This window comes from Neolamprologus brichardi, chromosome 5, assembly GCF_056152115.1.
Source record: "Neolamprologus brichardi isolate AB-2024 chromosome 5, ASM5615211v1, whole genome shotgun sequence".
Lineage (NCBI taxonomy): Eukaryota > Metazoa > Chordata > Actinopteri > Cichliformes > Cichlidae > Neolamprologus > Neolamprologus brichardi.
Genome location: NC_142108.1, coordinates 9,973,064 through 9,999,668, shown reverse-complemented (window position 1 = coordinate 9,999,668; position 26,605 = coordinate 9,973,064). Strand labels below are relative to the sequence as shown.

General features: G+C 41.3%; 2 protein-coding genes across 6 annotated transcripts in view; one reads left to right on the top strand and one right to left on the bottom strand.

Moving 5' to 3' along the window:
• tacc1 (transforming, acidic coiled-coil containing protein 1) overlaps positions 1-26,605 on the top strand; it is a 31,248-nt gene that overhangs the window by 2,326 nt on the left and 2,317 nt on the right. For 2 of the 4 annotated variants that reach the window (XM_035905034.2, XM_035905033.2), the window contains exons 2-12: positions 17,683-17,807; positions 19,861-21,181; positions 21,571-21,606; positions 21,980-22,043; positions 24,061-24,250; positions 24,850-24,914; positions 25,175-25,300; positions 25,391-25,467; positions 25,576-25,619; positions 26,159-26,322; positions 26,414-26,520. In XM_035905034.2, coding sequence (XP_035760927.2) covers positions 19,932-21,181; positions 21,571-21,606; positions 21,980-22,043; positions 24,061-24,250; positions 24,850-24,914; positions 25,175-25,300; positions 25,391-25,467; positions 25,576-25,619; positions 26,159-26,322; positions 26,414-26,520 — 2,123 coding nt within the window. In that variant the 5' untranslated portion in view covers positions 17,683-17,807; positions 19,861-19,931. Of the gene's footprint in view, positions 1-15,365; positions 15,880-17,682; positions 17,808-19,860; positions 21,182-21,570; positions 21,607-21,979; positions 22,044-24,060; positions 24,251-24,849; positions 24,915-25,174; positions 25,301-25,390; positions 25,468-25,575; positions 25,620-26,158; positions 26,323-26,413; positions 26,521-26,605 lie in introns of those variants that run through there. The other 2 variants (XM_006784526.3, XM_006784527.3) reach the window with 2 other exon arrangements.
• aggf1 (angiogenic factor with G-patch and FHA domains 1) lies at positions 1,520-8,567 on the bottom strand. Of its 2 annotated transcripts, none has more exons than XM_035905035.2 (16): positions 8,486-8,567; positions 8,336-8,400; positions 7,976-8,175; positions 6,810-6,909; positions 6,539-6,717; positions 6,298-6,429; positions 6,001-6,198; positions 5,742-5,811; positions 4,578-4,686; positions 4,281-4,332; positions 4,063-4,164; positions 3,806-3,971; positions 3,563-3,642; positions 3,334-3,461; positions 3,149-3,248; positions 1,520-3,049 (listed from the first exon to the last, which is right to left on the bottom strand). In XM_035905035.2, the coding sequence occupies exons 3-16, from the start codon at positions 8,165-8,167 to the stop codon at positions 2,801-2,803; spliced, it is 1,857 nt and encodes a 618-aa protein (XP_035760928.2). In that variant the 5' UTR covers positions 8,168-8,175; positions 8,336-8,400; positions 8,486-8,567; the 3' UTR covers positions 1,520-2,800. The 2 variants fall into 2 exon arrangements, with proteins under 2 accessions (XP_035760928.2, XP_006784587.2); XM_006784524.3 differs by lacking the exon at positions 5,742-5,811 and adding an exon at positions 4,858-5,299.

Here is a 26,605-nt window from a genome sequence, read left to right as displayed (position 1 = left end):
AGGAAAATTCACAGCTGAGTTTATTCAATGACTGGATTGGATTTATAGCTTGGTAATTACCTTCCATTAAAATAACTGTTTCATGTACTAAATGTAATTTATACTATTTCATTTCATCCAATTTTGTTAATCCTAGTTAAATAGTATAGTTTCCTATAATTAGAAACTTACTGGGTTATTTCAAACCCAGCTTTTATAGTCTTTTATTCTTGTTTACACTTAAAAATTAACAAAATATATTTTGCTTTCTTCATTTTAAATATCCATATACTACATCAAATAGAAAATTACTGCAGGAAATACTCATCTAAACGATCAAGATTGGAGGTACGATACATCCAAATACCTGACACACCCTTCATAGTGCCCTCTGTCAGGCAAATGGGAGTCCTTTTGTTTTTTTATCAGATACTAGTTGAATGAATGTCTGTTTTTTGCAAGTCTGTGTCGCCCAGTATATTCCATGTGATGCAATGTGTGGTATGAAAAGGAGCTGACCTTTTCATGCTCCTTGGCTCTTGACAGAATTTACAGCTCAAAGCATGATCGGGCGCAAAACAAGGCATCTTTGTGCGAGGCAGATATCAGTTTAATAATGTTCCAGTTGTTTCAAAACTACAGCTGTGGTTTCCCCATTTATGGCTCGTTTAACCAGCTAGCTAGGATCACAATATTTAAGGTATCTTCCTTGGGCCACACCACATTTTCCTTGATGAAACTTTCCACCCTCTAAATACTAACTCCATGTTTGCAGATTACTGTCACATAACTAAGATACTTTTCCAGCTCCAGGGACTTGAGGAGACTTGTTTCCACTTGCTTGTGATGGTGCGGTCCAATAAAGAGCTATTGCGTCAGGATTAACCGCAAATCAGCCACAACTAATAAACGACAGACAGTTGAGGTAAATTTAAAAATTGATCATTTCCTCACAATGCAATCCCCAGATAGGTAACCTTGGGTGCTGGTGTTCATATTGACATATATGAATTTATTAACACATCCAGTCAAGTAAAATATGCCTCACACCTGCAGCACTCAAAGGATCCACGCTGAATGTTTTGATGCCAGACTACATTACGGGTCAGGGCCATTTTAGCAGCATTAATGGGACTCACACAGTGCATAGTTTCTGATAGTCATTTGACATTGAGCATTATGGATTTTTTACTCTTCAGAATGATTTTCACTGGCACTGATTGTGTTGCAGAGATGGGAAAATGCACTTCATCAAAACACCAAAGACATTTTCACAGCACCAATCAAAGCAGCTGTTAGTTTCCGATTGTACTAAGAGTCGTTTCACACAAACTGCATAAAAACCTGCGAAAAGAAAATAGAAAAGCCTGCACTTCAAGAACAGTGGCTCTGTGTTCTTCTGAATACTCTTTCAGCATCGGGAACTGGTCAAGGCAGATCTCTCAAAAGCCCTGAGCCACATCCCACTTTATCTCATGACTAACAATATCTTTTTATGCCTTAGACTTTATACACAAAACAACTGAGCAACACAAGACACAAGCGGATCCCTCCCAATTTTATTACAGTAGTTTCACAAATTGAACGTTTACTCTCGGTGAGCGCAGTTAAACTCAGGGAGGAGACTTGCGAAAGTAGCTGAGCAGAGGAGGGAGGACCTACCTGTCAAGAAAGAAATCTGACAGCAGTGCACCGATGAGGACTATGACTGCTAGCTGAGGGAAATAAACACAGTGGTGGAAGGTGTCTGTTCATCTGTTGAAGAGTGGAAAGCTCAAAATGGGTGGCACTCAAAGTCAGAGGAAGAACAGCAGGAGATCCAGCTCAAGGAGTTACACCAACACCGTCATGTGAGTCCAGCCTCTCAGCTGTTTGATAATTTTACGGCACTTTGAGCTGATACAGAATGAGGATGACTAACTCACGCAGTTATAACAGCATCAGCAAAGACACTTTAAACGTTCTAATGGCTTCTCATGGGCTGTACTATACAAACTAAAATACAGACCTTGTGCTAGATTTCCCTTCTTTTTGCGCTCGGTGTGAGACTGACTTGCGCACACATGCAAATATTCACACACCCTAAAATGAACCCATAGATAAGGTTGCATAGAGATGGGACTGTTAAATGTTTGCTCACTGTAGTTCCATGTGGATGTGGTTGTCCCTCTGCTTTTAGCAAACATAGAAGTGACAATAAAATGGCACAATATGTCAAAGTAATAGATAAGTTTAGCTTGTTCAGAATATTGTTTTTCTTTTTTAAAGGCTTGGGGGGGTTGGGGACAGTAACACAGAGAAGTTGTGACTTGACATGATGAGCTTTGATTTGTCTGAACAGATCCTCAGTCGTCATCATAAAAAAGGAAAGAAAAAAAGATCTCAATGCGAGAAATATTGCTTCACTGCGTCAATGTTTGCTTGAGGTTATTCACATCCTTGTTTGTACTAGCAGGAACAGTGGCACCTCTGCCCTCTGTGTGTGTGTGTAGGCGACACTCCAGTTCAATCCTTCAGCAACTCTTATTGTGGTTTACATTAAATAAGAGTTACCTAACCACTGTAAGTGAGGATATAACTGCACAGCACTGAAAGACAGGTCAATAATGTTTATTTGTTTGTTTTTATGGTGGCAGTAAAATAATGAGGACATATCCTGTTCTCTTAAGAATAGAGGTGAAACTCAATTCAGTCTCAACTGGTTGCATGACTCTTGACAGCTGAGGAAATAAATAAAAACGACACATTTCCTCTTGGTGTCAATATGCGTAAACGCCCAGTTTTTAAATCTGTGGAAAGTCTGGAAATTCTCTTCTGACTCCTAACTTTGGCCTTCTGTTTCAAAGCTGGTCTGTGTGGTCTCCGTCTCTTCTGATCTGACCCAGGCTTTGGGTGAAGTGTTCTTCTGGGTTTTGGGCATGAGCGAGTCAGGCTGGCAGGTATCAGCGAACCTCTCTCGCGCCTTCTCCCAGTTCTTTTGGGACTTTGATTTAGTCAAAGACGCGTCGTCCAGAGACATGGCGGCAGCTGCTCCCAAACCCGACTGGGACTTTCGGATTTTCAGTTGAATCTGTGAAGACGGGAACGGAAAAGGAAGACAATTGAATCACATTGCTGTTTTGCACTGAAACAAAGGAGAACTTCCAGCAGAATCAGCGGATCGTCTTACCGGGTCTTTCATTCCAGTTCCCATTTTACCCAGTCCCTCTCCTTTCTTCCAGCCCATCTTTTCCAGCATCTTCCGTCCTTTATTCACTTCACTGATCTCCCTTTTGGAAAACAGACAGTGAATGATCAACACTTTAATCTAGCATTTCCCATCAGGTAGAACTACAGCCATTTGCTAACACTTACTCATGAACAGAAGCCGGTGCATCATCGCGTTGGAAAGCACCCTCACTGCCCACTGTTTGCCTTCGAGATTCTGCTCGATCCTTATATTTGGGGTTCTTCAAGGCTTTCGTCTCCTCAAAGTCACCGCTCTGTTTGCAGAAAAGCAGAGAAATGAGTGCCTCCATTATTTAAAAAAAAAAAAAAAGACAAGAGGGTTAAAACTTATGACTGCACCAAGGTTTGCACTCACTTGCAGGCCATATTTGGCCTTCATCTGCTTCAGCTCTTTCTGTCGCAGTGATTCTTTATCCTCTTTGGTGAGAGCAGGACCTTTAGAAAACAACAGCGGCAAACTCAGGAGTGTAATCTAACACTAGGAAAGAGCACAGCTTTTACAACAAGAGCAGGCTCACTGTTGTTTCATGAATCTATGCAAAGGGGAAAAAAAAGGTATTCCCCTCTCTGTGGATGTGTTTCACTTTAAGTAGCTCACCAGTGTTGTCTTCTCTCCTGTGCTTGCTGAGGTGAGCCATCACCTGACCGGGCTCACAGCCATCACAGGTATCGTTCCCTGAATGGATATGGAAGGACAACACAGTCTCCCCCATCTTCACTTCATCGCCATGCATCAGTGCATGAGGCTCAGACTTGGTTTTGGGCTGCAGATGAAAGTATCATTGACGTGGTATCGGCTAAGTTCAGGTTTTTTTGCTTTTTTCTTTTCAACTCAAACGTAAACAAAATGCTCACCTGTAAGATGCGGTTGCCATTGATCACTGTTCCATTCTGGCTTCCCTGGTCCACCAGCATGTAGCTCTGCTGCTCCTGGTCAAAATACACCTCTGCATGGAACTGGAACCACAAACATACTGGCATTTAGAAAGATCACATAAGCCTGTGTTAACAAAAAACAATAATTCATAACAGAGTAACTTCAATCCCTGCAGGAAAGCGGAAAGGAGAGGTACCTTGCTGACTCCCATTTCCGGTATTCGGATTGCGTGGTTCATATCTTTCTCTCTGAAAACACAAAAGACAGCATGTTGTCTTCACTTGGCTATTATATGACAGAGAGATCAATTTAACCTCTTTTTACTGACTACTCAGCCTCACAGTGTTTTAACAACGGCTCTGAAATCTTGTGAGTGATTTAATTCAAGACTGCAACTAAAGTGCTAAAATTTCCCACTGTTGGAATGTGTGAACAAAATACACTTCTGCTGCCATGAAATCACCAAACAGCAACAGAAAACAACCCCACAGACCTGCCAATGGTGGCTGGAGAGTCGGCTGTGATGATGAACAGAGTGCCCACCTGCAGCACAGGAGACCTGACCACAGTCACTCTTACACAGGGAGGCCAGATGTCTTTGACTACAAGGAAAAAAAATAAAGCACCACATACTCATATTCATAAAAATATGACAAGTCTCAGACAGCTACAAGCATTACCAAAAAGTGACGGGTCCATCAAACAAACTTGCCCCAGATAAAACAAACTGTGGCACGCCATGTGAGTTAATTCAGACTACTCTTACTTCTCACCTTCTTGACTCTGTGTGTCCATTTCTGATTCAGGACTTTCTATTGAGGCTGCGCTCGAGGGGGACGAGAACGAGGGGGTAGACTCCCATTCTTCCCTCTCTGACTCTGTGATCTCACCCTCTTCTGGTTCACTGTTCCCCTCAGATCCATCACTCCGAGTGGCCTTCTTTTTCTTTTTATGTTTTTCCGACTTAGATTTCTTCCTTTTCTTCCTTGCGTCTCCCTTATCGTCATGGTGCGAGCCGTTTTTCTGCTTTTTTCTCTTTGATGGATATTTGTCGCCGTCTTCTTTGCGTTTGGACGAATCTTTTCTCCGTGGAGCCACATCTGGACTGCGAGACCTTCGATTCGCTTTCCGTGATTCTGTCTTCCTCTTAGTCGTTTGCCTTTCAACCCAGTCGGCCTCGTCTTCTTCCAGCTTTACATCATCACTTTTCACTTCCTGTCATTAAGACAGTGAGCAGTGAAACTACCATCTGCTGTGAAAGCTGGACTTTGTACTGTGGATCCCCAATCTTTTGGCACAGAAAGCTTATAGACGGTCTCAGTCTTCAAAGAGAATACACTAAAGACCTTTACCAGGTTAAATCAGGCCTGACAGCAAATTCTAAGTGTTGAGCTGAGCTTCAGCAACCTATTATTTGCGTCCTTTGAGATTCATGGGTTTACTTTTTCACTTCACTAACTCTTTATTAGCCGTATCTCACACAACAGGATTGAATGCTGGCAACACAGAGACCAGGGTCAGTGTTTGACTCACTGTGTCACCTTTAAAGATTGTTAAGGTGCTGTGTACAATAAGAAGCTAATTTTCAGTTTTTTAAAGAACAAAAAGCAAACACATACTTTTAAATTTTTTGCACATTAATATTAAAAAGGTATACCTCTGTAGGAAGGAGTTTTCCAGTAAGAGGAAATCTTCATTTTAGCCAAAGAGTTAGTCACCTCTTGCACCTAGGTCAGAGGAATAGTCTTTAAGTCAACTAGCTTCATATAGAAAGAAAAAAAATATCTATTTGAAGACTGAGACCAACAAAACAAATTTGATTTTAAAGAGGGAACTGAAAGGTCAAAGCCAGCTGTCAGCAACAAAATGTAACATTTTTAAGGAATGCATAAATAAAATCTTGCACTATTACATACCCTATCATCCTGTGATGTTTTCTTGACTCCTTTCTTGAATTTTCTGCCTTTCTTATCAGCGTTCGTTTTTTCTTGATACGGCTCTGCACTACTCTGCACAGCAGGAACCTCAATCCTGGAATGAAACTGGTATCGTCCACTCTCTGCATCGTAGTAGTAGTAAATGCCAGAGTTGGCATCGTAGTACAACTGACTGGCCTGATGGAGAGGGGTGAAAAATGTCAGAAATGTGTGCCAAACAAAACTTCCTCTAAAATAATTTCTACTATAAACTGCCAAACTTTACAGCTGACACACCGAGTCGTAGTAGAAGCCCGTGCTGTGGTCATAATACATCCCAGAAGTCTCATCAAACACAAACCCAGTCTGTGTCATCGCTTCCTCAGCAGTGGCCCTCAACATATCTGCTATAGATCCTCCATCGCTCCCCTGAAACACAAATAGTTTTATAATGGTGACTATAAATGGAATATGACTCTTTTTATAAGTATAGGAATGCTAACATAAAAAGAAAAAGAAAAAAGACACACATGGATACCTCTGTTGTGACCACTAAACTGGTCTGGTCTGGCTGAACTGACACATCTGCAGCTGTTGCTTCATTTGTTGTTGAGCTCTCTGCTGCCTCATAATCAGCTGACACCGTGTTCAGGCTTTCCTGAGTGTCTGCTCCCTCCGAGTTCAGACCGTAGTCTCCATAGTAGTAATTATAATAATCTGAAAAGGAATATTAAAACAGTTTTAGGCTGTTTTTTAACTTAATGACACAATGAGCAAATTTCATTCATGCGCATGTGAAAGTAACACACCGGTTTCTGTCCATACATATTCTTCTGTTTGAGTTTCACAGTCGACTTTGTCTTTATCTTTTTTCTTCCGTTCATGAATCTCTGCACTCAGCTGGTCGACCTGAACCAAGACACATTGAGATAAAATTCAGTGCGCAAACATTCAAAAATCTTTGACAAGCTTACAGATTTTTGTGGCAATTCACAAATTCAAATTGATTTCCTTTCTTGGTTTAAACCATAATGCAGAAAAATAGAGCACAACTTAGGTTAAAAAATAAAAATAAATAAACAATGGCCCTTTTGACACTTTAAACATTAAACTGGCTCAAAATACACCTCAAAACAAACAAAACTACTACATGACATCATTTAGATCTAGACTGTCTAGATTATCTGCCGGTGTAGATTTTTGCATCATATTAAAAATGTCATATCTCATTATCATTGCTATAGTAATTCAACTCGTTTACTCGGTACGCAACAATAAGACAAGCCTGGTTATATCCGAGTGCTAGCCTCCAGTTAACATTTAGTACCTCCAACAAAGCAAAGTGACAAATTTGTTTGACCACCACAAAAACACACCGCAAAGTACAATCAGGCTGAGAAAGAGGAGATACTGGCAACTTATAATGTGCAACATAAAAGTAAACATTTGACTCCATCGAGCATCATTCAGAGCACTCACTAGTTACACTCCATGTAACAGGAAGATCAAACACAAATGGAAAAAAAACGATGAAGTTATTTGGTGGAAAATCAAGACTTTAAGAAGATGGTTTAAATACACAAACGAGGTAGAGATTATTCTTCAATGTTTGTTCTGTGATAATATTGTGCAGCTCCTAAAGAGTTAGAGTTAGTGAAGTGATTCTAATTACCTTTAAAGTAAAGCACGAAGCAGTTATTTTATACTACAACTAAATATTTCCAGATGAAAACACCACTTAGGCTAATGTTGTGCCCACGTTTGATTAATGCTGTGCCACTACTATCTCACTGTAACAGTGCTGCTGCTTTAAATTAGGAAGTCGGTAATTAATGACAGTAGCTCATTGGAAAATACAATCTTTCTCCATATTGTGAGAATTTCTTTATCGCAAAATCTTTTGTTGCATCGTGATATAATTTGGAGGATATGTCTCCCATCTCTATATGTTTGGCTTATTTTCATTTGAACTGACCTGCTTCCTCAGGTCTTCGTTATAGCCCTCCGTGCTCCGCTGCAGTCTTTCGGAGTGGCTCAGCTGCTTCTGTAACTTGGCCAGCTCGGCTCGGCACTCTTTGAGCTCCTGTTTCAAAGATTCGACTTTCAGCCGGAGTTCGGCCACTTCAGGCTCCGTCTCTTTTTCTTCGTGACTGTCGTCGTTCTCCATTTGTTAACCTAAAACAAAACGATAGCGCTTAGCAGGCAGAAGCGGGTATATGAAAAAACCTGTAGACCTCTCCGCATATGTAACACACGGGGTGTTTATCAAGTCATGTAACTGCACGCGTGTATAAGCTAACTGAGCACAGATATTAATATCTCTTTTTCTTCTTACCGTTTTTTTCGTTTTCTTGGTCCTTTTAGTTGTAAACTTCCTCTCAGCACGGAGCATGAGCCGACCTGAAAGTTGAAAATAAACATCTTATAACTATCCTGCATGTGCGATACAGCCGAGTACATGTTTTGATGATAATTAGACAGTTACAGTTGGAACCGTGGAAATGTTTATAGTCCGGCCTGTTGGTGACCGCCATTTACTACTAACGATTGCGTCACGACGGAAGTACGTCTTCTTTAGGTGTGGCGGACTTCTTTCCCTGTTATGAGGAACTTTACCGCCACCTAACGGTGGACCGCGTTCATAGTTACACAAACCACTAAAATTAGCAATTAATCTAACTGTTCGTCTTTTCTTGTCTTTCCCGTCTTTTTGTGCGTTCACATTTCATTTTTGATTTGTTTTGACTTACTTTGTAGATGTCAGCTTCTCATTTAAATTATTGTTTTAGTTCAATTTTACATAAGCGGGAACAGAAACCCAGCAAAATGCTGGCCCTGTTACCAGGAGGCTAAGAAAATTATTGCTAATGTTAATTTGCAAGCATTAACTATCACAAAAAGCATAGATATAGTTATTTTGTTTTGTTATGCTACGCTATCTAATTTATCTGGATTTTCTTGAATGAATATACTGGCATTCAAAAGGCTTTAATAGGTTGCAATGCTGTGAAAAAGCATTGCCCCTTTTCTGATTTTCATTGTATTTTTTATTTTTGTATATTTGTCACACATGTTTCAGATCATCAGACATTATAACCTAATTACATAAAATGCAGTTTTTAAATGTTGATTTCAGGAGTGGGGGGGCGGCTCCAAATCTACTTGGCCTTGTGTGGAACAGTAATTGCCCACCTTGTTAAATCCTGAATTAACCATGATTAACTACTTTTTTTTAAAACACTAAGTTCAGTTTCGCTAATGACACCTAAACCTAATTACTGCCAGACCTGTTGAATTAACCACAGGAAGAGCCGTTATGGACAAATGGAGAAAACGAGAAGCAATTTTCTCTATTTGTGGAACAGAAATGTTCGGCTTAACAAAATTATTCCAAGAGCACATGAACGGCTCATCCAGGAGATCACAAAAGAACCCAGAACAACATCTGAAAAACTGCAGTCCTCGCTTGCTTCAATTAAGGTCAGAGTTCAACAATATTCAACAATAAGAAAGTGTGAATATATCATCCACCGGAGAGCTCCAAGGAGAAAACCACTGCTGATCAAAACAACGCAAAGTCTCATCTCACATTTGCCAAAAAACATCTTGATGATCCCCAAGACTTTGGGGAAAATATTCTGTTGACTGATGAGACAAAAGCGGAAGTTTTTCAAAGATCTAAGTCACATCTGCATAAAACTAACACAGCATTTTAGTAGTAGTGGTAGTGTGATGGTCTGGGGCTGTTTTGCTGCTTCAGGACCTGGACAACTCACCGTAATTGATGGAACCATGAATTCTGCTGTTTACTAGAAAATCCTGAAGGAGAATTTCTGAATCTCAAGCTCACTTGAGTTATGCAGCATGGAAATGACCCAAAACACATCAGCAAGTCCACCTCTGAATGCCTCAAAAGAAGAAGAAAAAAAAGTGAACATTTTTAAGCGACCTAATCAGAGTCTGGAATAAAATCCATCTGAGATGCTTTGACCTTAAACCCTTCATTATCAAACCTGTCAATGTGCCTAAATTAAAACAATTCTGTAAAGAAGACATGACCAAAATTGTGATGTCAAAGATTCATTATCAGAAATGCTTGACTGTAGTTCTTGCTCTTAAGGGTGGCAACACCAGTTATTATGTTTAGGGGGCATTTATGTCTTTACACAGGGTGAGGTAGGCCTGAACATAACGGAAAAAACAAAACAAAACAAAAAACAAAAAAGTGTGAAATAACTCAAAACATGTTTTATATTTTAGATTCTTCAAAACAGCCACCCTTTGCTTTGATTACTGCTTTATCTCTTGGCATTATCTCGATGAGCTTTCATGTGCTCGTCACCTGTAATGGTTTTCCAACAGTCTTGAAGGAGTTCCCAGAGATGCTGAGCAATGTTGGCCCTTTTGCCTTCACTCTGCGGTCCATCTCATCCCAAACCATCTCGACTGGGTTTAGGTCAGGTGACTGTGGAAGCCAGGCCATCTGGCGCAGCACTCCATCACTCTCCTTCTTGGTCAGACAGCCCTTACATGGCCTGGGTTGGGGTGGGGTGGGGGGGGGTGGGGGGGGGGGGGGGGTGTTTGGGGTCATTGTCCTTTGAAAAAAAAATCATGGTCCAACTAAACACAAACCAGATGGGATGGCATGTCGCTGCAGGATGCTGTGGTAGCCATGCTGCTTCAGTGTGCCTTCAATTTTGAATAAATCCCTAACAATGCCACCAGCAAAGCACCCCCACACCATCACACCTCCTCCTCCATGCTTCACGGTGGGAACCATGCATGCATCCATTCACCTTTTCTGCGTCACTCAAAGACAGGTCGGGTGGAACCAAAGATCTCAAATTTGGACTCATCAGACCCAAAGCACAGATTTCCACTAATCTGATGTCCATTCCTTGTGTTTCTTGGCCCAAATAAATTTCTTCTGCTTGTTGCTTTTTCTTAGTAGTGGTTTCTTGACCATAAAGGCCTGATTCGAGAAGTCTCCTCTGAACAGCTGATGTATAGGTGTGTCTGCTACTGGAACTCTGTGTGGCATTTATCTGGGCTCTTATCTGAGGTGCTGTTAACTTGCGATTTCTGAGGCTGGTGACTCGTATGAATCTATCCTCAGCAGCAGAGGTGATTCTTGGGCTTCCTTTCCTGGGGCGGGCCTCATGTGAGCCAGTTTCATCGTAGCACTTGATGGTTTTTGCAAATGCACTTGGGGAAATAGTCAAAGTTATGACTATTCAGCTCTTAAAGTAATGATGGACTGTTGTTTCTCTTTACTTAGCTGAGTGGTTAATGTCATAATATGAATTCTAACAGTTGTCAAATAGGGCTGTTAGCTGTGTACCAACCTGACTTCTGCACAACACAACTGATGGTCCCAACTCCATTAAGAAGGCAAGAAATTCCACAGATGAACCCTGAAAATCATTTCAGGCATTTTAGGTTTCATTGAGAGAAGGATTTGCAGCGCTGTCAGCAAAGCAAAGGGTGGCTACTCAAAAATATAAACATATTTAGAGTTATTTATCATTTTCTTTCTTTGCTACATATTTCTTGCTTCATATCTTTGATGTCTTCAGCATGCATCTACAATTTAGAAAGTAGTAAAAATAAAGTAAAACCATTGAATGTGAAGGCATGGCCTAACCTTTGACTGGTAGTGTAAGGGTTAGTAATTTTCACAAAAACTAAGAAATCAGGAAGGGGGCAAATATTTTTTCAAGACAGAGAACCAGTTTAACAATCACTTCCATGAAGTTAAGCACGTCATGGAAAAAGTCACATCGAAAGGAGCCAGTTGGGGTGGCTTGGACATCTGACAAGGATGCCTCCTGGGTGAGATGTTCTGGGTATGTCCCACCGGGAGAAGGCTCCGGGGCAGACGCAGGACACACTGCAGAGATTATATCTCTTGGCTGGCCTGGGAACGCCTTGGTACTCTCCCAGACAAGCTGGAGGAGGTGGCTGGGGAGAGGGAAGTCTGGGCTTTTCTGCTTAGGCTGCTGCCCCTGTGAACTGGCCCCCTGGATAAGCGGAAGAAGATGGATGGATGGGAAAAGTCAGTTTTCTGAGTAATACACAAAAAAATACCTTCTTAGCAATACTGAGCCTGTTGACTATGAACCGAGATTTTACTCTATTATGCGTGCTTGTCATATAGCAATTACGGTAAAAAAAAAAAAGATAATGCATGGTTTTTATTAAGTTTTTCACCTGATGAAGTTTTGTGAAGTTTTTCTGGTTGTTATTATGCTTTTTGACCACTAGATGCCTGTGCAGTCCACTGATTCTGCAGCTTGCCAGCTCAGAGGAGCAGATTACTGAGGCGTGGTGTGACATTTGCAGTAGTTTTGCTTGCACTCATCTCTGGAAGAATGTGATCACATCTTGTAGTTTTTTCTTCAGCTAGCTGTTGAAAGTGCCATGTCATATTACTGCAAGTGTGTCACTTAGAGCTTCACACATTTGCTGTTAAAGGCCTGACGTGTTAGTTTTCCTCACAAGGCAGAAGTAAAAAACCATTGTGCTAGCATGGTTTGCAGGTTCTTCCTCTCCCATTCCTGTTCCTCAAGCACACACACACATAGCTACTGCAGTCTTGTGGCAGCGTGCTCATTATTTTCCTTCCTCTTTGTTTTCCTTCTCCTCGGCTCTTCATCCTCTGCCCTTTATGTCCCATTCTTATTAATTTCCGGGAACATTCAGTTAGTTTTCTGGGATTTGCTGAGACCAAGCCATCTCTTTGTGTGTCTGCACTTATTTTAGGCTCCACAGGAATGGCTGTTATATAATCACATGGTTCCTCTATTGTCTCCCACTCTATTTATGGTGATAGAACATTTAAAGTGATGACTGTTGACACAGCCTGAATACAGTTTGCACATTTGATCTCCGCATTGTTTCCAATATCGGTTACAGCCATATTGACACAGAGACTAAACATAAGTGTGCAGTTAGTGCATTTGTAGTAGGAAAGTCAGAATTTCAGCTGATGTGTCAGCTTAGAATAAACATCACAGTAGCGGGAGAGGCCGGACTGTTATTCTGTCTGTTACTAGTGACTTTCTGTTTTCTAGAAAATGCCTGTTGGCTACCTCGTGCTGGGCTTGAAATCTGAGCTCTTTTGAGTTATGTTTGGATTCTGGTGGTGCTTCAGACTCCTTGGCTGAAGCTTTCTGGTCTGTGGCTGTGGCAGCCGTTAAGTATGGGGTGGTCTTTTATCTGGAGACACACACACACATTCACACACACAGCTGCCTCATGCTGATGTTTATTGATGCCGTTTTTAGATAAGTAAACACTGGTCCACAAACCTCGATGGTTTGTAAACGGCAAACAAAAGATGTTAGTACTCAGTTCAAATGTTATTTTCTGGCTTTTAAAAAAAAAAAAAAAAAAAAAAGATCTCAACGTATAGTTCTTATTTTATATGTATATTTTTTAGAAGGGGAAGTCATAGGCACCTTTATTTATAAGCATCTACAGAGACCCCTCACCACCGATAGAAGGAGCTATTTATAAGGTTTATAAGGTTTAAATATGCAGACTTCCTCTTCTGCACTGAAACACACCTTTGTTTCTATCACGCAAACGTGACGTAAATATCGATCAGTGATCAGGATTACCACTCGTGTAACTTGTGGGAAGATGCTAATCTATTCTCCTAGTAAAACCCAACCCAAGGTAGGACTTTGCTGCTACTCTGTGACTTAAAAAAAAGAAAAAAGAAAAAAAAAGAAAAATGTTGTCTTTCACAAACAAACATTTCACAGGCAAAAAAATAAAATAAACAGATACCAACTCCAAGATAAAAGCACAAGTAGTTCTTCATGCTTGTGAGATGATGTCTTTAGTATGCAGGAACAGTTTTTGTCCTCACTCCAGGCACAATCTTTACCAGAATCAGACTGTAAATAAGCGGGTAGAAAACTCCACCCTTTCTGGTCAAATGTGGAAACTTTGAGCCTGACTGAAGCACGTCTGTGTATTTGCTCCTCGATGGGAACTTGGGAGGAGTTTAGCAGCTCAGCAGACGAACCAAGCCTTGAAGTTTCTGGCACCTTAATACAACAAGACTACAGAAATAGGATGTATTATTGTGCTGTCTGTCTGGGTGAACACAAGAAGGTTTTGCCGTTGCAGCAGGTGGTTGAAGGAGTGCAGAAAATCTACAGCAAAAACTGCTGTATGGCTCTTATTAGCCAGTTATAAATGGATTTGCCACTGCCCCCTGTTCTGTATGTGTATTGTGAGTGTTTTTCTTCTTTACTGACATCATTTGCTTGAGATTGTCTCTTCATGTGATATATTAATTTGCAGACATTGTCAGTAGCTTAACATCTGCAAATTAAGCAACTATGGAGCTCTGTAAGCTTTGTTTTTATAAATTCACACAACTGAGGGGATATTTCTAGACTTCTCTTGTATCTAGAACCACCTAGATCAACTTCAACTATTCTCCAGATGATCTGTTGCTTTGTTTGTCTTGTGTAAAAGTATATAAAGGACTGATATAGTTGGCAGGATGATAGATTTTCTCAACTTTTTAAAGGAAGTTCCCCTTTTATTGCATGTAATAAAAAAAAGCACATTTGAAATCATTGTCCTAGAAGCAAGCCACTTTTGGGTTCTCTCTGTAACACAAAAACACACACATGTATTTTTTTTCTGTTGGTTTTCATGGAAATGTAGTGAATGACTTTTTTGCTGTATTTAGAGGGCCATTTTATTGTTCTGTTGAGAGATTTAAGACCCAATTTTCTCCTTCTAAGTTGCTACAGTAGGGTGTTGTTTTTTTTTTACCACCCGTTCCTGACTGCGTTGAAGACTTTGGTTTCCTGCCAGTTCAGTGGTCTGAACTACTACCTCAGACAAATTGAATCCAGCCAGGTATATCTCCTGTGGCTTTCCAACAGAAATGCAGAACTGGTTCCCCTGGTCATGCATGTCTGGCTGCCACTGGATGGGAGAAACAGTTAACTGTTAAACAGTCTACAAAGGAGTGGGGGTGGAGGGGCTTTAAGATCCAGCCCCACATTCCTAACCTCTCTCTGGACTATAAAATGTGGAGCCCCAAACAGCTCTGCTCCTCCTCTACCTCCACTCCCTAGGCCTTCTCCTCCTCCTCCTCCTCCCTCGGTGTGTGTTTTGTGACTCCCTCCTTCTGCTTCAGAGTGGAAGAGTGGCCTGACAGGGACATACCATTCTTCAACCGTGGGGGAAGTCATGTAGAAGCCTAAAGAGAAGCTGCATTCATTCTTTGAGCTGACAGCTCACTGCCTTCCCCCACTGCATTTTCTGTCAGTGAGCTGTTCCGAGGTGGAGGGGAGAGTTTGTAGGGGGTTGAGAGGAGAAGAGAGTGAGCACAGCATTTGATAAACCAGCTGATCAGAGCTGAGGTATTCAGCCACAGAGACAGAGGGAGAGAGAGCGACAGAGAAGAGAGCGTGACTGGAAATAAGAATAAGAAGGGCAAAGAACGCAGCTCAAGTCTTTGTAATTTCGAGATTAGTGATATACAAGTTGGGTAGTGTAAAAATGTGTAGTTCCCTTCATGGGAAACTGAGAAGTGTGAGAAGTGGGAACCTCTATAGAAAGATGTGAGAGCTGTTGGTTGGGTGGAAACCTGAGGAAGAATCAGAAAAGGATCAGTCAAGTGCTGGAAACCAATCCACGGCTATCGGTGAGAGAGGGTCAGAGGACCCTGCTGGAATAAAGAGTGATGTCTTGGCTCTCACCTGTGTCATGGGCTAAATGGACATGGACGGCAGTGCGCGGTGGAGAGGGAGAGGAGGATGAAGACGGGCAGGAGGCTAGCGAGGAGAGGGAGCAACGTGGAGAGAGAGTAGACGAAGACGAGGAGGAGAGATCTCAAGGCTGCAGGCAAGTGTTGCACTGGAGCCCCCGTGACTACTGATAGGGTGGCTCACACAGTTTTATTTACCTGCTCGTCCGCCTGTCAGGTTGAAGAATCTCTGCTGTTTTAAGGGTTTGATGAAATAGGCCGAGGAAAGGGAGGAGGAGAAACAATATTGGTGTCATTTTTTATATTTCGCGTGCTGCGTTGTCCCGCAGGGCGGACACATTTGTGGCTGTGCTTTCGATTGTCACCACGTTTGAGTGTTTTTCTTAGACTCACGTTGTCAGATCTGTACAAGAACGCACACACTCACACTGCACAGGCAGTAGCTCAACGAGGTAATCATTGCTCAGATCACACAAACACGGCGGGCTCCCAAGTTATCAGGTCCTCATGTATCTGCTTTTCATGTCTGCTTTGACACTATGGATACTTACTATTGCTCCAAGTAAACTCACAACTGTTTCCACTCTTGCACACTCAACTAGACACAATATCCTGTCATCGGGTATCAAGTAATCAAATGACAAAATCCATGTTTACTATCCTGTGAAATTAGATTCAACCACAGCAATTCTTACTGCTAGATCTAATCGAATGATGCAATGTTATAAAATCACACATCATTTTATTCTGTTTTAATATTCACATTCTGAGTTAATACATCATTTACAGCTTGGATGTTACAGTTTCATATTTCATACCCCATGATTCTAGCAATGTAACAGGAAATAGTGGGCTGGCTTACTTGCACTTCCTCTTCCTCTATGTATCTTTCACTTTATCTGTATTTCACTCCTTCACCAGTTCAGACAATACTGAGTCTTTCCACGGCATAATGCAACAGCAGAGGATAAAAGCTGGGACAGTGGCACATTTAAGTTGCAATAAAATATGATTTTTATATTTGATTTTTGTTACTCAGAATCCTCTAGATGTCAAACTTGCGTCACTTGTGAAATTGCTCTTCCTTTCAGTGTAGGTTTAAATATGCATTGTCACTTGTAGATATCTTTATATAAGAAAAACATGTACATTTTCAACATTTCATCTCAGCTTTTCTACATGATAAAGAAATGCTGCTGTAGTAAATGAAAGACGTCTGTCAGCACAATTCTTTGACCTTAAATTATAAGAAATGGATGCTTAAAATTTTAGAAAGAAATTCTGGTTGCTTGTTGCCCTGACTGTCCTGTAATTGTGAAAAGGAACAAAGAAAATGTAAAAAAAAAAAACATGAATTTTTCTCTCATTAAATTTTTTTATCAATTACTTAATTACTTTGCTGTGTTTTGATTTTCCATGGAGGAGTTTTTTATAAGTAAAATTAATTTTAACAATTTGTTTGCCCTCCTTTACATCTCCCGAAGACCGACAATGCGCAGTTTTTGTTGGGCCAGTTCTGGTCCCAGGCCTAATGTTTAACACCCCTGCTCTAAATCAGTATAGAAATCATTTCCGGGTATTCTGTAGTACTATTAACCCCCAGGTGGTGATGCTACCACCAGGGGGTTGCAAGATGTTGTATTTTCACCTCTTCATGCTTCTAAAAAGTATTTATTTATGTAGCACAAGAGGCGAATTCCACCCTTGGTCTGACCTAGGACCATCTGTACATTATGATACCATGAATCAATATAGTGCATCTGTTTGTTTTTTTTTTTTCGTTTTCATTTTTATGTATCTTTCATTTTTATTTTTGGCAGCAGCAGTTTTTCTGTCTCGTGCTCTCTGTTTTTGTAATATGATCACTTCTTTGCTCCTTTCTAATGTTTTGAATGTTTTAATCTTTCTCTCTCATATGTATCTCTCACTGACTACCACAGCTCTGACTCAGAGGGTCAATTTGACACTCCTGAGGCAGCGACTCCTGAGGCAGCGACTCCTGTCCGCGCCCCTCCGATCATCCCAGGAGAGCTGGAGAACAACAACACTGATGCGGACAAAACAGGTGAGGCCAACAGCAGACAGACAGAAATGCGATGATGAGAAGCTGTCCGCTGTAACATCTTAATAGCAGTAGCTCTACAATATTCAACATATGAGAAGAAATGCGTGTTCGAGTGCACAACACAAAGCAGTAGCCTCAAGGTTGCCATGGAAACAAGAGTAGACGCTTCACTAAATGCTCAGGTGTCACATTTGTGTTTATCTTCGTAGTCAACAAGAGGGACATGTGTTTAGAGTGTGTCAACAAAATAATGTTTGTTTTAATGCTAAAATGAACGTTTGTGTGATTGAGTAATGACTTACGATGCGGGGTACAGACAAGCAGTCAAATGCAGAATGCACTTCATTAAACATAATTAAGGTTAAAACCTGAAGGTGGCCAAATATGCTCTGCATGCCTGGTATGTAAGCTGGTTTGCAGATGAGGAAGGATTTTGGGTGTGATGAAGCCTTGACTTTGTCCTTTGAATCACCAAAAGGAGGAGCCTGTAGCAGAGTGTGGGAAAGGCCTTTGCTCTGGAATTCAACAGGTTCAACAAAAGCTTCATCTAAAGCTCCGCCCTGCTTTGTAGTAGTCACTGACAGAGGTCAGTATGAAGGGAGCAACTGCACAAAGCAAGCCATGAGCCCAAAGCTATCATGCAGCTTCCTTTTTTGTTAAAGTTGATTTTTAGTAGTCCTCATATTTGTGTGGCTGTTGTGGTTTTAGTAGGATTAAGTCTATCCTGTAAAACAGCTCCAACAACATTTTATAAAAGAGTTAGTTGCAAAGGTCAGAAAGTGTGGAGAGAGGAGGGAGTTTCCATTCAAACTGCAAACATCTCTCCCTGCAGCTGATCTCAGGCAGGGAGGAGCTTAAGCATCTCTGGAAACATCGTTGAAAGTAAACCTGCTAATGCCAGTGTTTGCCTGTGTCCATCCAAAGTCTCCATTACTACATCAGCATCTGCGTGATGACAGTTTATAACTATTTTATGGGTGTGCAACTCACTTTAGATGACGGACCATATAAGCCCAATTTGATCTCAGCGGGGTTAAATGAATCACTATTATATTATAACCTATTAAACTGTTTTCTGTTGATGCAATCTCAGGGAAATTTTCTCCACACTGACTCAATGGGCTTTCTTTACAAGTGTACAGATCACAGTCGATCTACAAGAACCGAAAACCATCACGTGTAGAGAATTTTGGATCTGCATAACAACAGTTTTTAATACTACTGTAGCTTAATATAGTACTTCAATCTTTAGGATTCAAACAGCGTCTATAGATCAATAAAAGTAGGATTAATTAGGATTATGTATTAAGTATTAATGAGGACCTTTTGGTAGTGTGGTTTTGGCCTTCTCCCTTATCTGCAGAGTTAAAGGTGTGGTCACAGTTAGAGATGTGACTGACATCTGCCTGGGGTCACTACAAGTATAGATCACTGCCTATACTATTTAAGGCACATATAACATTTTATCAGATAGATCATTTTTATGTTATTGGTAAAACAGGCAGTGCAGCTTAGTGAGATCTACCTGACATGACAAGCGTCACCAACAGAGTTTATATTTGTACTAAAGGAGTCAAAAGTGACACTTTGGCGACATCCGACTGGAACTGGGTAGAAGTATCTGCAGGCTTTGCTTGTTTCCTGGCAACATAATGTTACATGAACACGGCGAGTATGACAGGCATGCTGAAATATGCTGTGGTCTCAAAATCTTCCCTGGAGCTAATGATTGCACCACAGCAGCCACCATCACTACTGTCTAAAATACACACAACATGATAAACCACTCCACCTTTTTATTTTTATTTTCATATGCATGAGTTTGTACAAATGTCATGGCCCTCATAGTAACATGTTACCATGGCAACAGCAGCAATTGGAACAGTTGGCTGGTGACTAACCTGGTTTCAGAGAGCCAATCAGATATCACTGACATCTGAGCCGGCGTGTTATTAAAGAGAACAGCACTGGCAGCAGGAGTGTGTATTAATTTTTAAGACTTGTTTTGGTTTTATGATTAATTCTGGTGTTTTGGGTCTCATTTCTTCCACAGAGTTGGAGCAGGAGGAGAACCTGATAGTGACTGCTCCTGTCAGGGATCAGGACACTCTGCTCAGCCACAACATGGGTCAGGATGATCCTGCAGTGCCCATGGGTGGCCCGCTCGAAATAAACATTCAGACCCTAGAAGAAGAACAAACAGTGAAATTTCCAGCAGATTTGGGCTCTTTGCCTGCTGCTGATTTATCCACACAGAAGGAAGTGGCTCCATCCTCTGAGTCATCCCAAGTCCCAGCTACTCTTCTAGTAGCTGATCCAGTCCCAGATCTGGCTCCAGCTCTGGGTCCTGCTCTTTCCTCAGAACCAGATTCAATCCTGAGCAGTGAACCTGAAATCCTCTCAGCTCCAGAGCCCCCTGAGGAGAAACCTCCTGCTGAACCAGAGGCACAATACAATGGCCTGTCCAACGAGGCAGAGCCTACTCAAAAGAGTAAAACGAGGAAATCCAAACCTCCGTCTCTGAAAATGAAGTCCTCGCTGAATGACGCTGCTAACACAAACGAGGAAGAAGAGCTTCCTGTCCCTAAGGTCACATATAACTTTGACCTTTTGGATGACAGCTTTAACCCATTCACCAGCGGCGGATCAAAAATCCAAAACTCTCCCCCACCATGTGAACCGGGCTCTTTCCCCAGACTCGAGCCGCTTGGAGAGGCCAGCTCAGCAGCACAAGCACACTCGGAAACAACAAATCCATCATCTGAGGTTAAGCCCGTGATGATGGAGTTTGGCCTGGATGAAGGACCAGCCAGCAGGCCTCCTCCAAAGAACCTAGGAGGGAAAAAGACAATCAGTAAACTTGCTACAAAGAAGCAGAAGCCCAAAGGATCTGAGGCTTCCTGCAAACCTGAACCAGAACCCACAGTGTTAGAAACACTTTCACAGCCAGCACCAGAACCAGTCCCCCAGTCTATACCAGAGCCAGATTCAGAGCCTGATCTGGAAGTTTCTCTTCCAGTTTCAGACTCTTCTACACCTTTGAACTTGGATGATGTTCCTATTCTTAAGACAGGATCATATAACTTTGATCCCAGTCAGTCAGACGACCCAAACTTCAATCCATTTGGTAGCAATAGCAAGGTGAACAACTCGCCAGTGCTTCCTAGAAGCTCCTACAGCTTTGACCCGGACAATATTGATGTTTCTGTGGACCCTTTTAAACCTTCAAAATCGCTGAGCAACGAGGACACGTCCAGTACCTCGTCTCTGCCGGAGAAAAAAGTAAAAGAAGGAGAGAAACAAAAGGCAAGGCAACCTCAGGTGGAGAAGAAAGTGAGGCAGGTTCCCAAGAAAAACAAAGAGAGAACAATCAAGTAAGTCTCAAAAACATGGAAACCTTCTTTCTTGCCCCATGAGCTCGAAGCTCTGAGGTCATAACATTATCACCGATACACTGGATATTCACACAGTTCTCAAACATGTTATATTCAGACTCTTAAAGTGCTGTTACAGCTGTAGCCGTTGGACCAGTTTCAGCTTTTCCATCTTGTGTTTATTGCCAAACTTTATCTGCTGAGTATTAAAAATGCTGAGCCAAGCACCTCCAGTCGCTCACTTGCTCTCCTTTGTCTCTTGTTCTTTGTTCCCTTATCAAAATCCCTCCTTCACTTGCTTAATCCCTTTCATCCTTCATCTTTCCTCCCCTTCGTCTGTCGTGCAACCCGCAAACTTTTCTGCTTTTGTCCTATTCTATTGGCCTCAGGACATCTGAACAAGTCAAGTTTCTCTGTTTTCTGTTGTAAGTACTGATGCACGTTTCTCTCACGCATGCTTGCTTCGCATTTTACTCTCATCGTGGTATGCGCTGCAACAGGACCGGCTTACAAAGAAGCATGTGAGGGCAATATATGTCTTCCTCACTTTCATTTCACATGTTAGAGATGTAGTATGTTACATCTTGTGAGCTCTCCAGACGTTTAGCAGCACCAGTATGGTTCTACATGCGTGTATGTGCATCACTGGTCTTTCTTTGATATCTGTCTAAACACCAAAGCAGAGAAATGCTCACAGCTCAATGGTTGTGGAAACAGTGTGTGTTAATTAAAGCGTCACAGCACGTTTAGTCTATAGATTGTAACTTCTTGCATTATTTTTTTGTGCTTGTTTTGTAGGAATTCCTGTAAAGTAGAGAAATACGATGAAAGCCAGTCCTTGGTCCTTGACATGTGTAATCAGGTAATATAAGTGTTTGTGAGGATGTGAGGATGTGTGTGAGACTGCTTCGCCTTACTGCAGTGACACTGCAATGTTCATTATTCAGCAGCTCTGTCCACCATCACCTCCGAACACACACACACACAGTGAGAACGAGAGACAGAGAGGGACAGAAGCATCAGCAGTGTCTCCAGCTCTGCAGTACTGTCTTGGCATGCTGACAAAATTGTGACATATCACTCTGCAGTCAACATATTAGTCTCCTGCTTCCACCTGTCCTCAGTAGCAACACCTTCATCATCCTCAGGAGAAATCCTGAAGATATGGCGTCACTACAGAATACTTAACTTACTTTAACAATATTGTGAAGGCCTTCATTGTTATCTCACTGGAACTGCTTGCTGCTGACCTAAAATATACCGTGTAAAAGATGCCCATGGAACGGGCTAGGATCTGTTCCTTTGTACAAGGAGGAATGGGTGGAGAAGTGCCAGAGTCCTGTGAAAATCGCCTCCATCAGGCCACTCATGATGATGTTTCTGACCAAATGATCAGTAATGTGGCATGGCTTCAGGCCCCTAAGAGCAGTCAGGGTAGTGTTAACTGTCTAACGCGTGGAGGTCTCTGTTAACCCCCACGTTGGCCCTCTATAGCTCTCCTCATGTAAGAGCCCTTCTCCTGATAACGCCTCCACACACTTAAGACTGTGGGACACAGCAAACCTTCCTTCTGGACTACCCGTGGCACCCGAATAAGCTGCAGGTATTGTTTCATGGTACTGGTAGTGAGAAGGACAAAAAGTAAAATAACTAAAATAAAATACAAATACATGGTAATGTGCTTTGTTTTAGTATCTATTAGTTTTATGAAAAACTTGCCTGATGTCTGTGAGTCAATCAGTATCTCTACTGACTTTCCTAAATCTTCCCTCTGATATGCACACTCTATAAACTAATTACAAGTAAACTACTAAAGTGAATACTGAAACTATTAAAAACTAAACTAAAACAAAACATTTTCAAACAATAAAAGCTAAATGGAAATAAGCAAATCAACTCTGGAAACTAAAGTGAAACTTAAGCAAATTAAAAGCAAAAAGTCAAAGAGAAAATTTACAAAATCTAACGAGAAAATGCAAAACTACAACAATTCTGACCTATGACTCATTAAAGCATAAAAATGTACCTGATTTGGTAGATGAACAAGTGTTGTGTCTATGCATAACAGAAAACTTTGTTACTAGCAGTCTTTCACAAAAAAATGTCATTTGTTCTCATTTCTTTAGCTGAATCTACAAAAAATGCCAAAGATGCCACAGTTCAATGAGCATGATAATATACTGATTAAATAACATTTTGGCACTAACACAGTGTATCCCAACAATCAATTACCCCCAAACTTGGCATATTTCATCATGGTGTGCAGTGTATCCTTAAAAGAATGAAAGAAACTGGACAAATGGAGAACAAAAGAAAAGGTAGCTGCCCTAAAAAACTATCTACAGCAGATGAACGTTCTTAAAAAAACAGCAAGACTCCAGCAAAGACCTGACACAGGAACCGAGAGATGCATCTGACGCTTCAGTTGATCGACCTACAGTTCACTGAATCCTCGTTAGAAATGGACTTAGCACAAGGGTGGCTGCCAAGAAGCTGGGAAACAGGGAGAAAGGCTGAGGCATGGCAAGTTACACAAGAACCAAACTGAAAGGGTCAAAAGGTCTGATTGAGTGATGAATCCAAATGTGACATTTTTGGTTTGAATAGTTATCAATCATTATGCTGGAGGCATAGTCAGGACTTTTGCACAGTACTAGTGCCTAAAATAATATTTTGTGCCCACGCATTCACCAACAGTGCCTTTAGGCTGTGTGTGTGTGTGTGTGTGTGTGTGTGTGTGTGTGTGTGTGCGCGTGTGTGTGTGTGTGTGTGTGTGTGCGTGTGTTGGGAAGGGGCGGGGGCTTCAGAATCTCATAAATAGAATAAATTCCACTGTGATGCAGGATATATGTACAGATACCTCGCTCTTTCATGTCCAGGATGAGGATGAAGTGGTGGTACAGACCCCAGAAATCACTCAGCGAGTTCATCATGCCACCGATGAGGAGAAGCTGGCCTCCACTTGTATGATGGGACAGACAACAGACAGCCAGCAGGAGAAAGAGGAGCCAGAATGCAATAAAGCACCTGTAAAAAAGCAGCTAAGCTGTGACAGAGCTATAATGGATGGTAAGCTCTACAGTGACATTTGTACAGACATGGCCTATTTCTGTTTAGAAGTGTGAGTATTTAAGTATTTAAGACGGTAATATAGAGTGAACGGAGGCTTTGCTTGGATAGAACTTGGCTAAAAGTTAAGGTAACGTCTGAGGACAATGTTTTTAAGTCGAAAAGCACAATATCTTAGATTTTCTTTTAAATCAGCCTCAGTGGAAAGGATGCTTACACAGCAAGTTCTATTAATAAAACTGATAAGACGATGTGAACGAGGAAGGTGATGCGGTTACATAATTTTCTCAACAACTACTGCGTCACGCTTAAGGGAGGGGAAGAAAAATGTACCAGGCATGCTCAGCAGTATTCTGTCCTGGATAAAAGAAACGTATAAATACTACACTGGGCAGTATTTATACTGCTCCCCACAGTTGTGCATAAGGACCAGCCATGCAGTCTTTTCAATAAAAAAAAACAAAAGCAAAAAGCACAGAACTAGACAAATAGTAAGTATGAACTCTTTACTTCATGTGCATTTGATTGTTTTTGAAAACTGTGATATGGATAGTTACAGTAGTTTTTCTCATTGAGTTGTGTGTTTGATCTTGTCAAAGGTTCTGAGACAAAGGTTGCAGACCAGCTGGAGGAGAAGGACAGCTTCGGTCTGAAAGATGATATAGTAAGTGGACTATAGGAACAATAGCAAGGGGTATAAATATTTTAGCATGACAGGATTGTTTTGCATTATCAGCTGTTCTTCAGGTTAGCAATAACAGGTCCAACTATGCTCTCATTCATAGCTATTTCTGCTCAATGAATCACAATATTTGTCTAAGATAACATCACTTGCACCTTAAGGCCAAACCAGATTTTGTAATATTTATTGTAGTGTAGCTACTTGCCTCAAAACAGCCTCAAACAATATGTTTCCTTCCACAGAGTGCAATGTCCACAACAACAAAACTGACCTGCAATGAGGGCCCTGACACAGCAGCCCTGTCCCAGGACAGCGTGCCTCTGAGCGAGATGGACAAAGCTGCAGTGCTAACCCTGATCAGAGAAGAGGTATGAGAAAGAGCCGATTGTTATTATGCATAACTGTTTATTTGTGATCATAGCTGGGTTTTTAATTTTATGTCTCTCCTGTCTAAACAGATCATCGTTAAAGAGATCGAGGTCAATGAATGGAAGAGAAAATATGAAGAAAGCCGAGCAGAGGTTATGGAAATGAGGTACGAGGCATTTGTTTGTCTGAGTGCTCCTGCCTACGTTATATTAAACACAAATGAACATGTGAAAACAAAGTTGACAGTAACTGCTTTGGGTTTTTATTCTGACAGGAAAATAGTTGCAGAATATGAGAAAACAGTCGCACAGATGATTGGTAAGTTGCTGCCACCTAGTGGTGATTTTCCTCACCATGAATTTGTTATTATGCACAACGTTACTGCTCCAGCAACTGTGTGACTTCTTCAAACAAACCCCCAAATCAGATGTACATTTTGTTTCTCTGATCTATGTGGATATTTATACAAAAAGGAAACCATTATGTATCCATTACACGTTGTTTTGCGCAACCGCCATCAGACTATTAAATTCATAATGTACATCATAACAAATGCATGGATGCAGTGCAACAGCTGAGCACACTTCAGCCGTGCATTTTATTTTGTATATGTTTTTTTTTTACATTCTAAACTGAGGACCAGCACTAACCAGAAAAGCTAGGAGTCCCACTCTAGCCTGGGATTAATCTTGTATTTATTAGTTACTTAAACACAGCATTGTCATGAAACATTATTTCTACACTGTCTATTCTGCATTTTATATGTGCACTCATGTGTTATTGCATTACACTGTTTTGTGTCACAGCTGTTGTGTGTTTTTAGCCCTTATTTTATACTCTGGCTCATTTATTTACAGAGGATGAGCAGCAGCAGAAGACCCTGTCATGTAGTAAGTCAGTGAGACAGCTGACCTTAGAGAGAGATCAGGCCCTGGCTGACCTCAACTCAGTGGAGCGCTCCTTTGCTGACCTCTTCAGGCGGTATGAGAACATGAAGGGAGTCTTGGAGGGCTTTAAGAAGGTCAGTAGAGTCTCAATATGAATCACATGAGAAGCTGTGTGAGCCACCTTTGCATAACTTGACTAGACCTGTTTTACATGTGTCTCTCCAGAATGAGGAGGTGCTAAAGAAGTGTGCTCAAGACTACCTGATGCGGATCAAGCAAGAGGAGCAACGATATCAAACCCTCAAAATCCACGCTGAAGAGAAACTCGACAAGTAAGTCTGCAATTTAGGCTTCCAAGATTTCATTTCTATTCAAATACCGACTCCTGAAATTCCATTTACATTTCAAAGCTAGGCG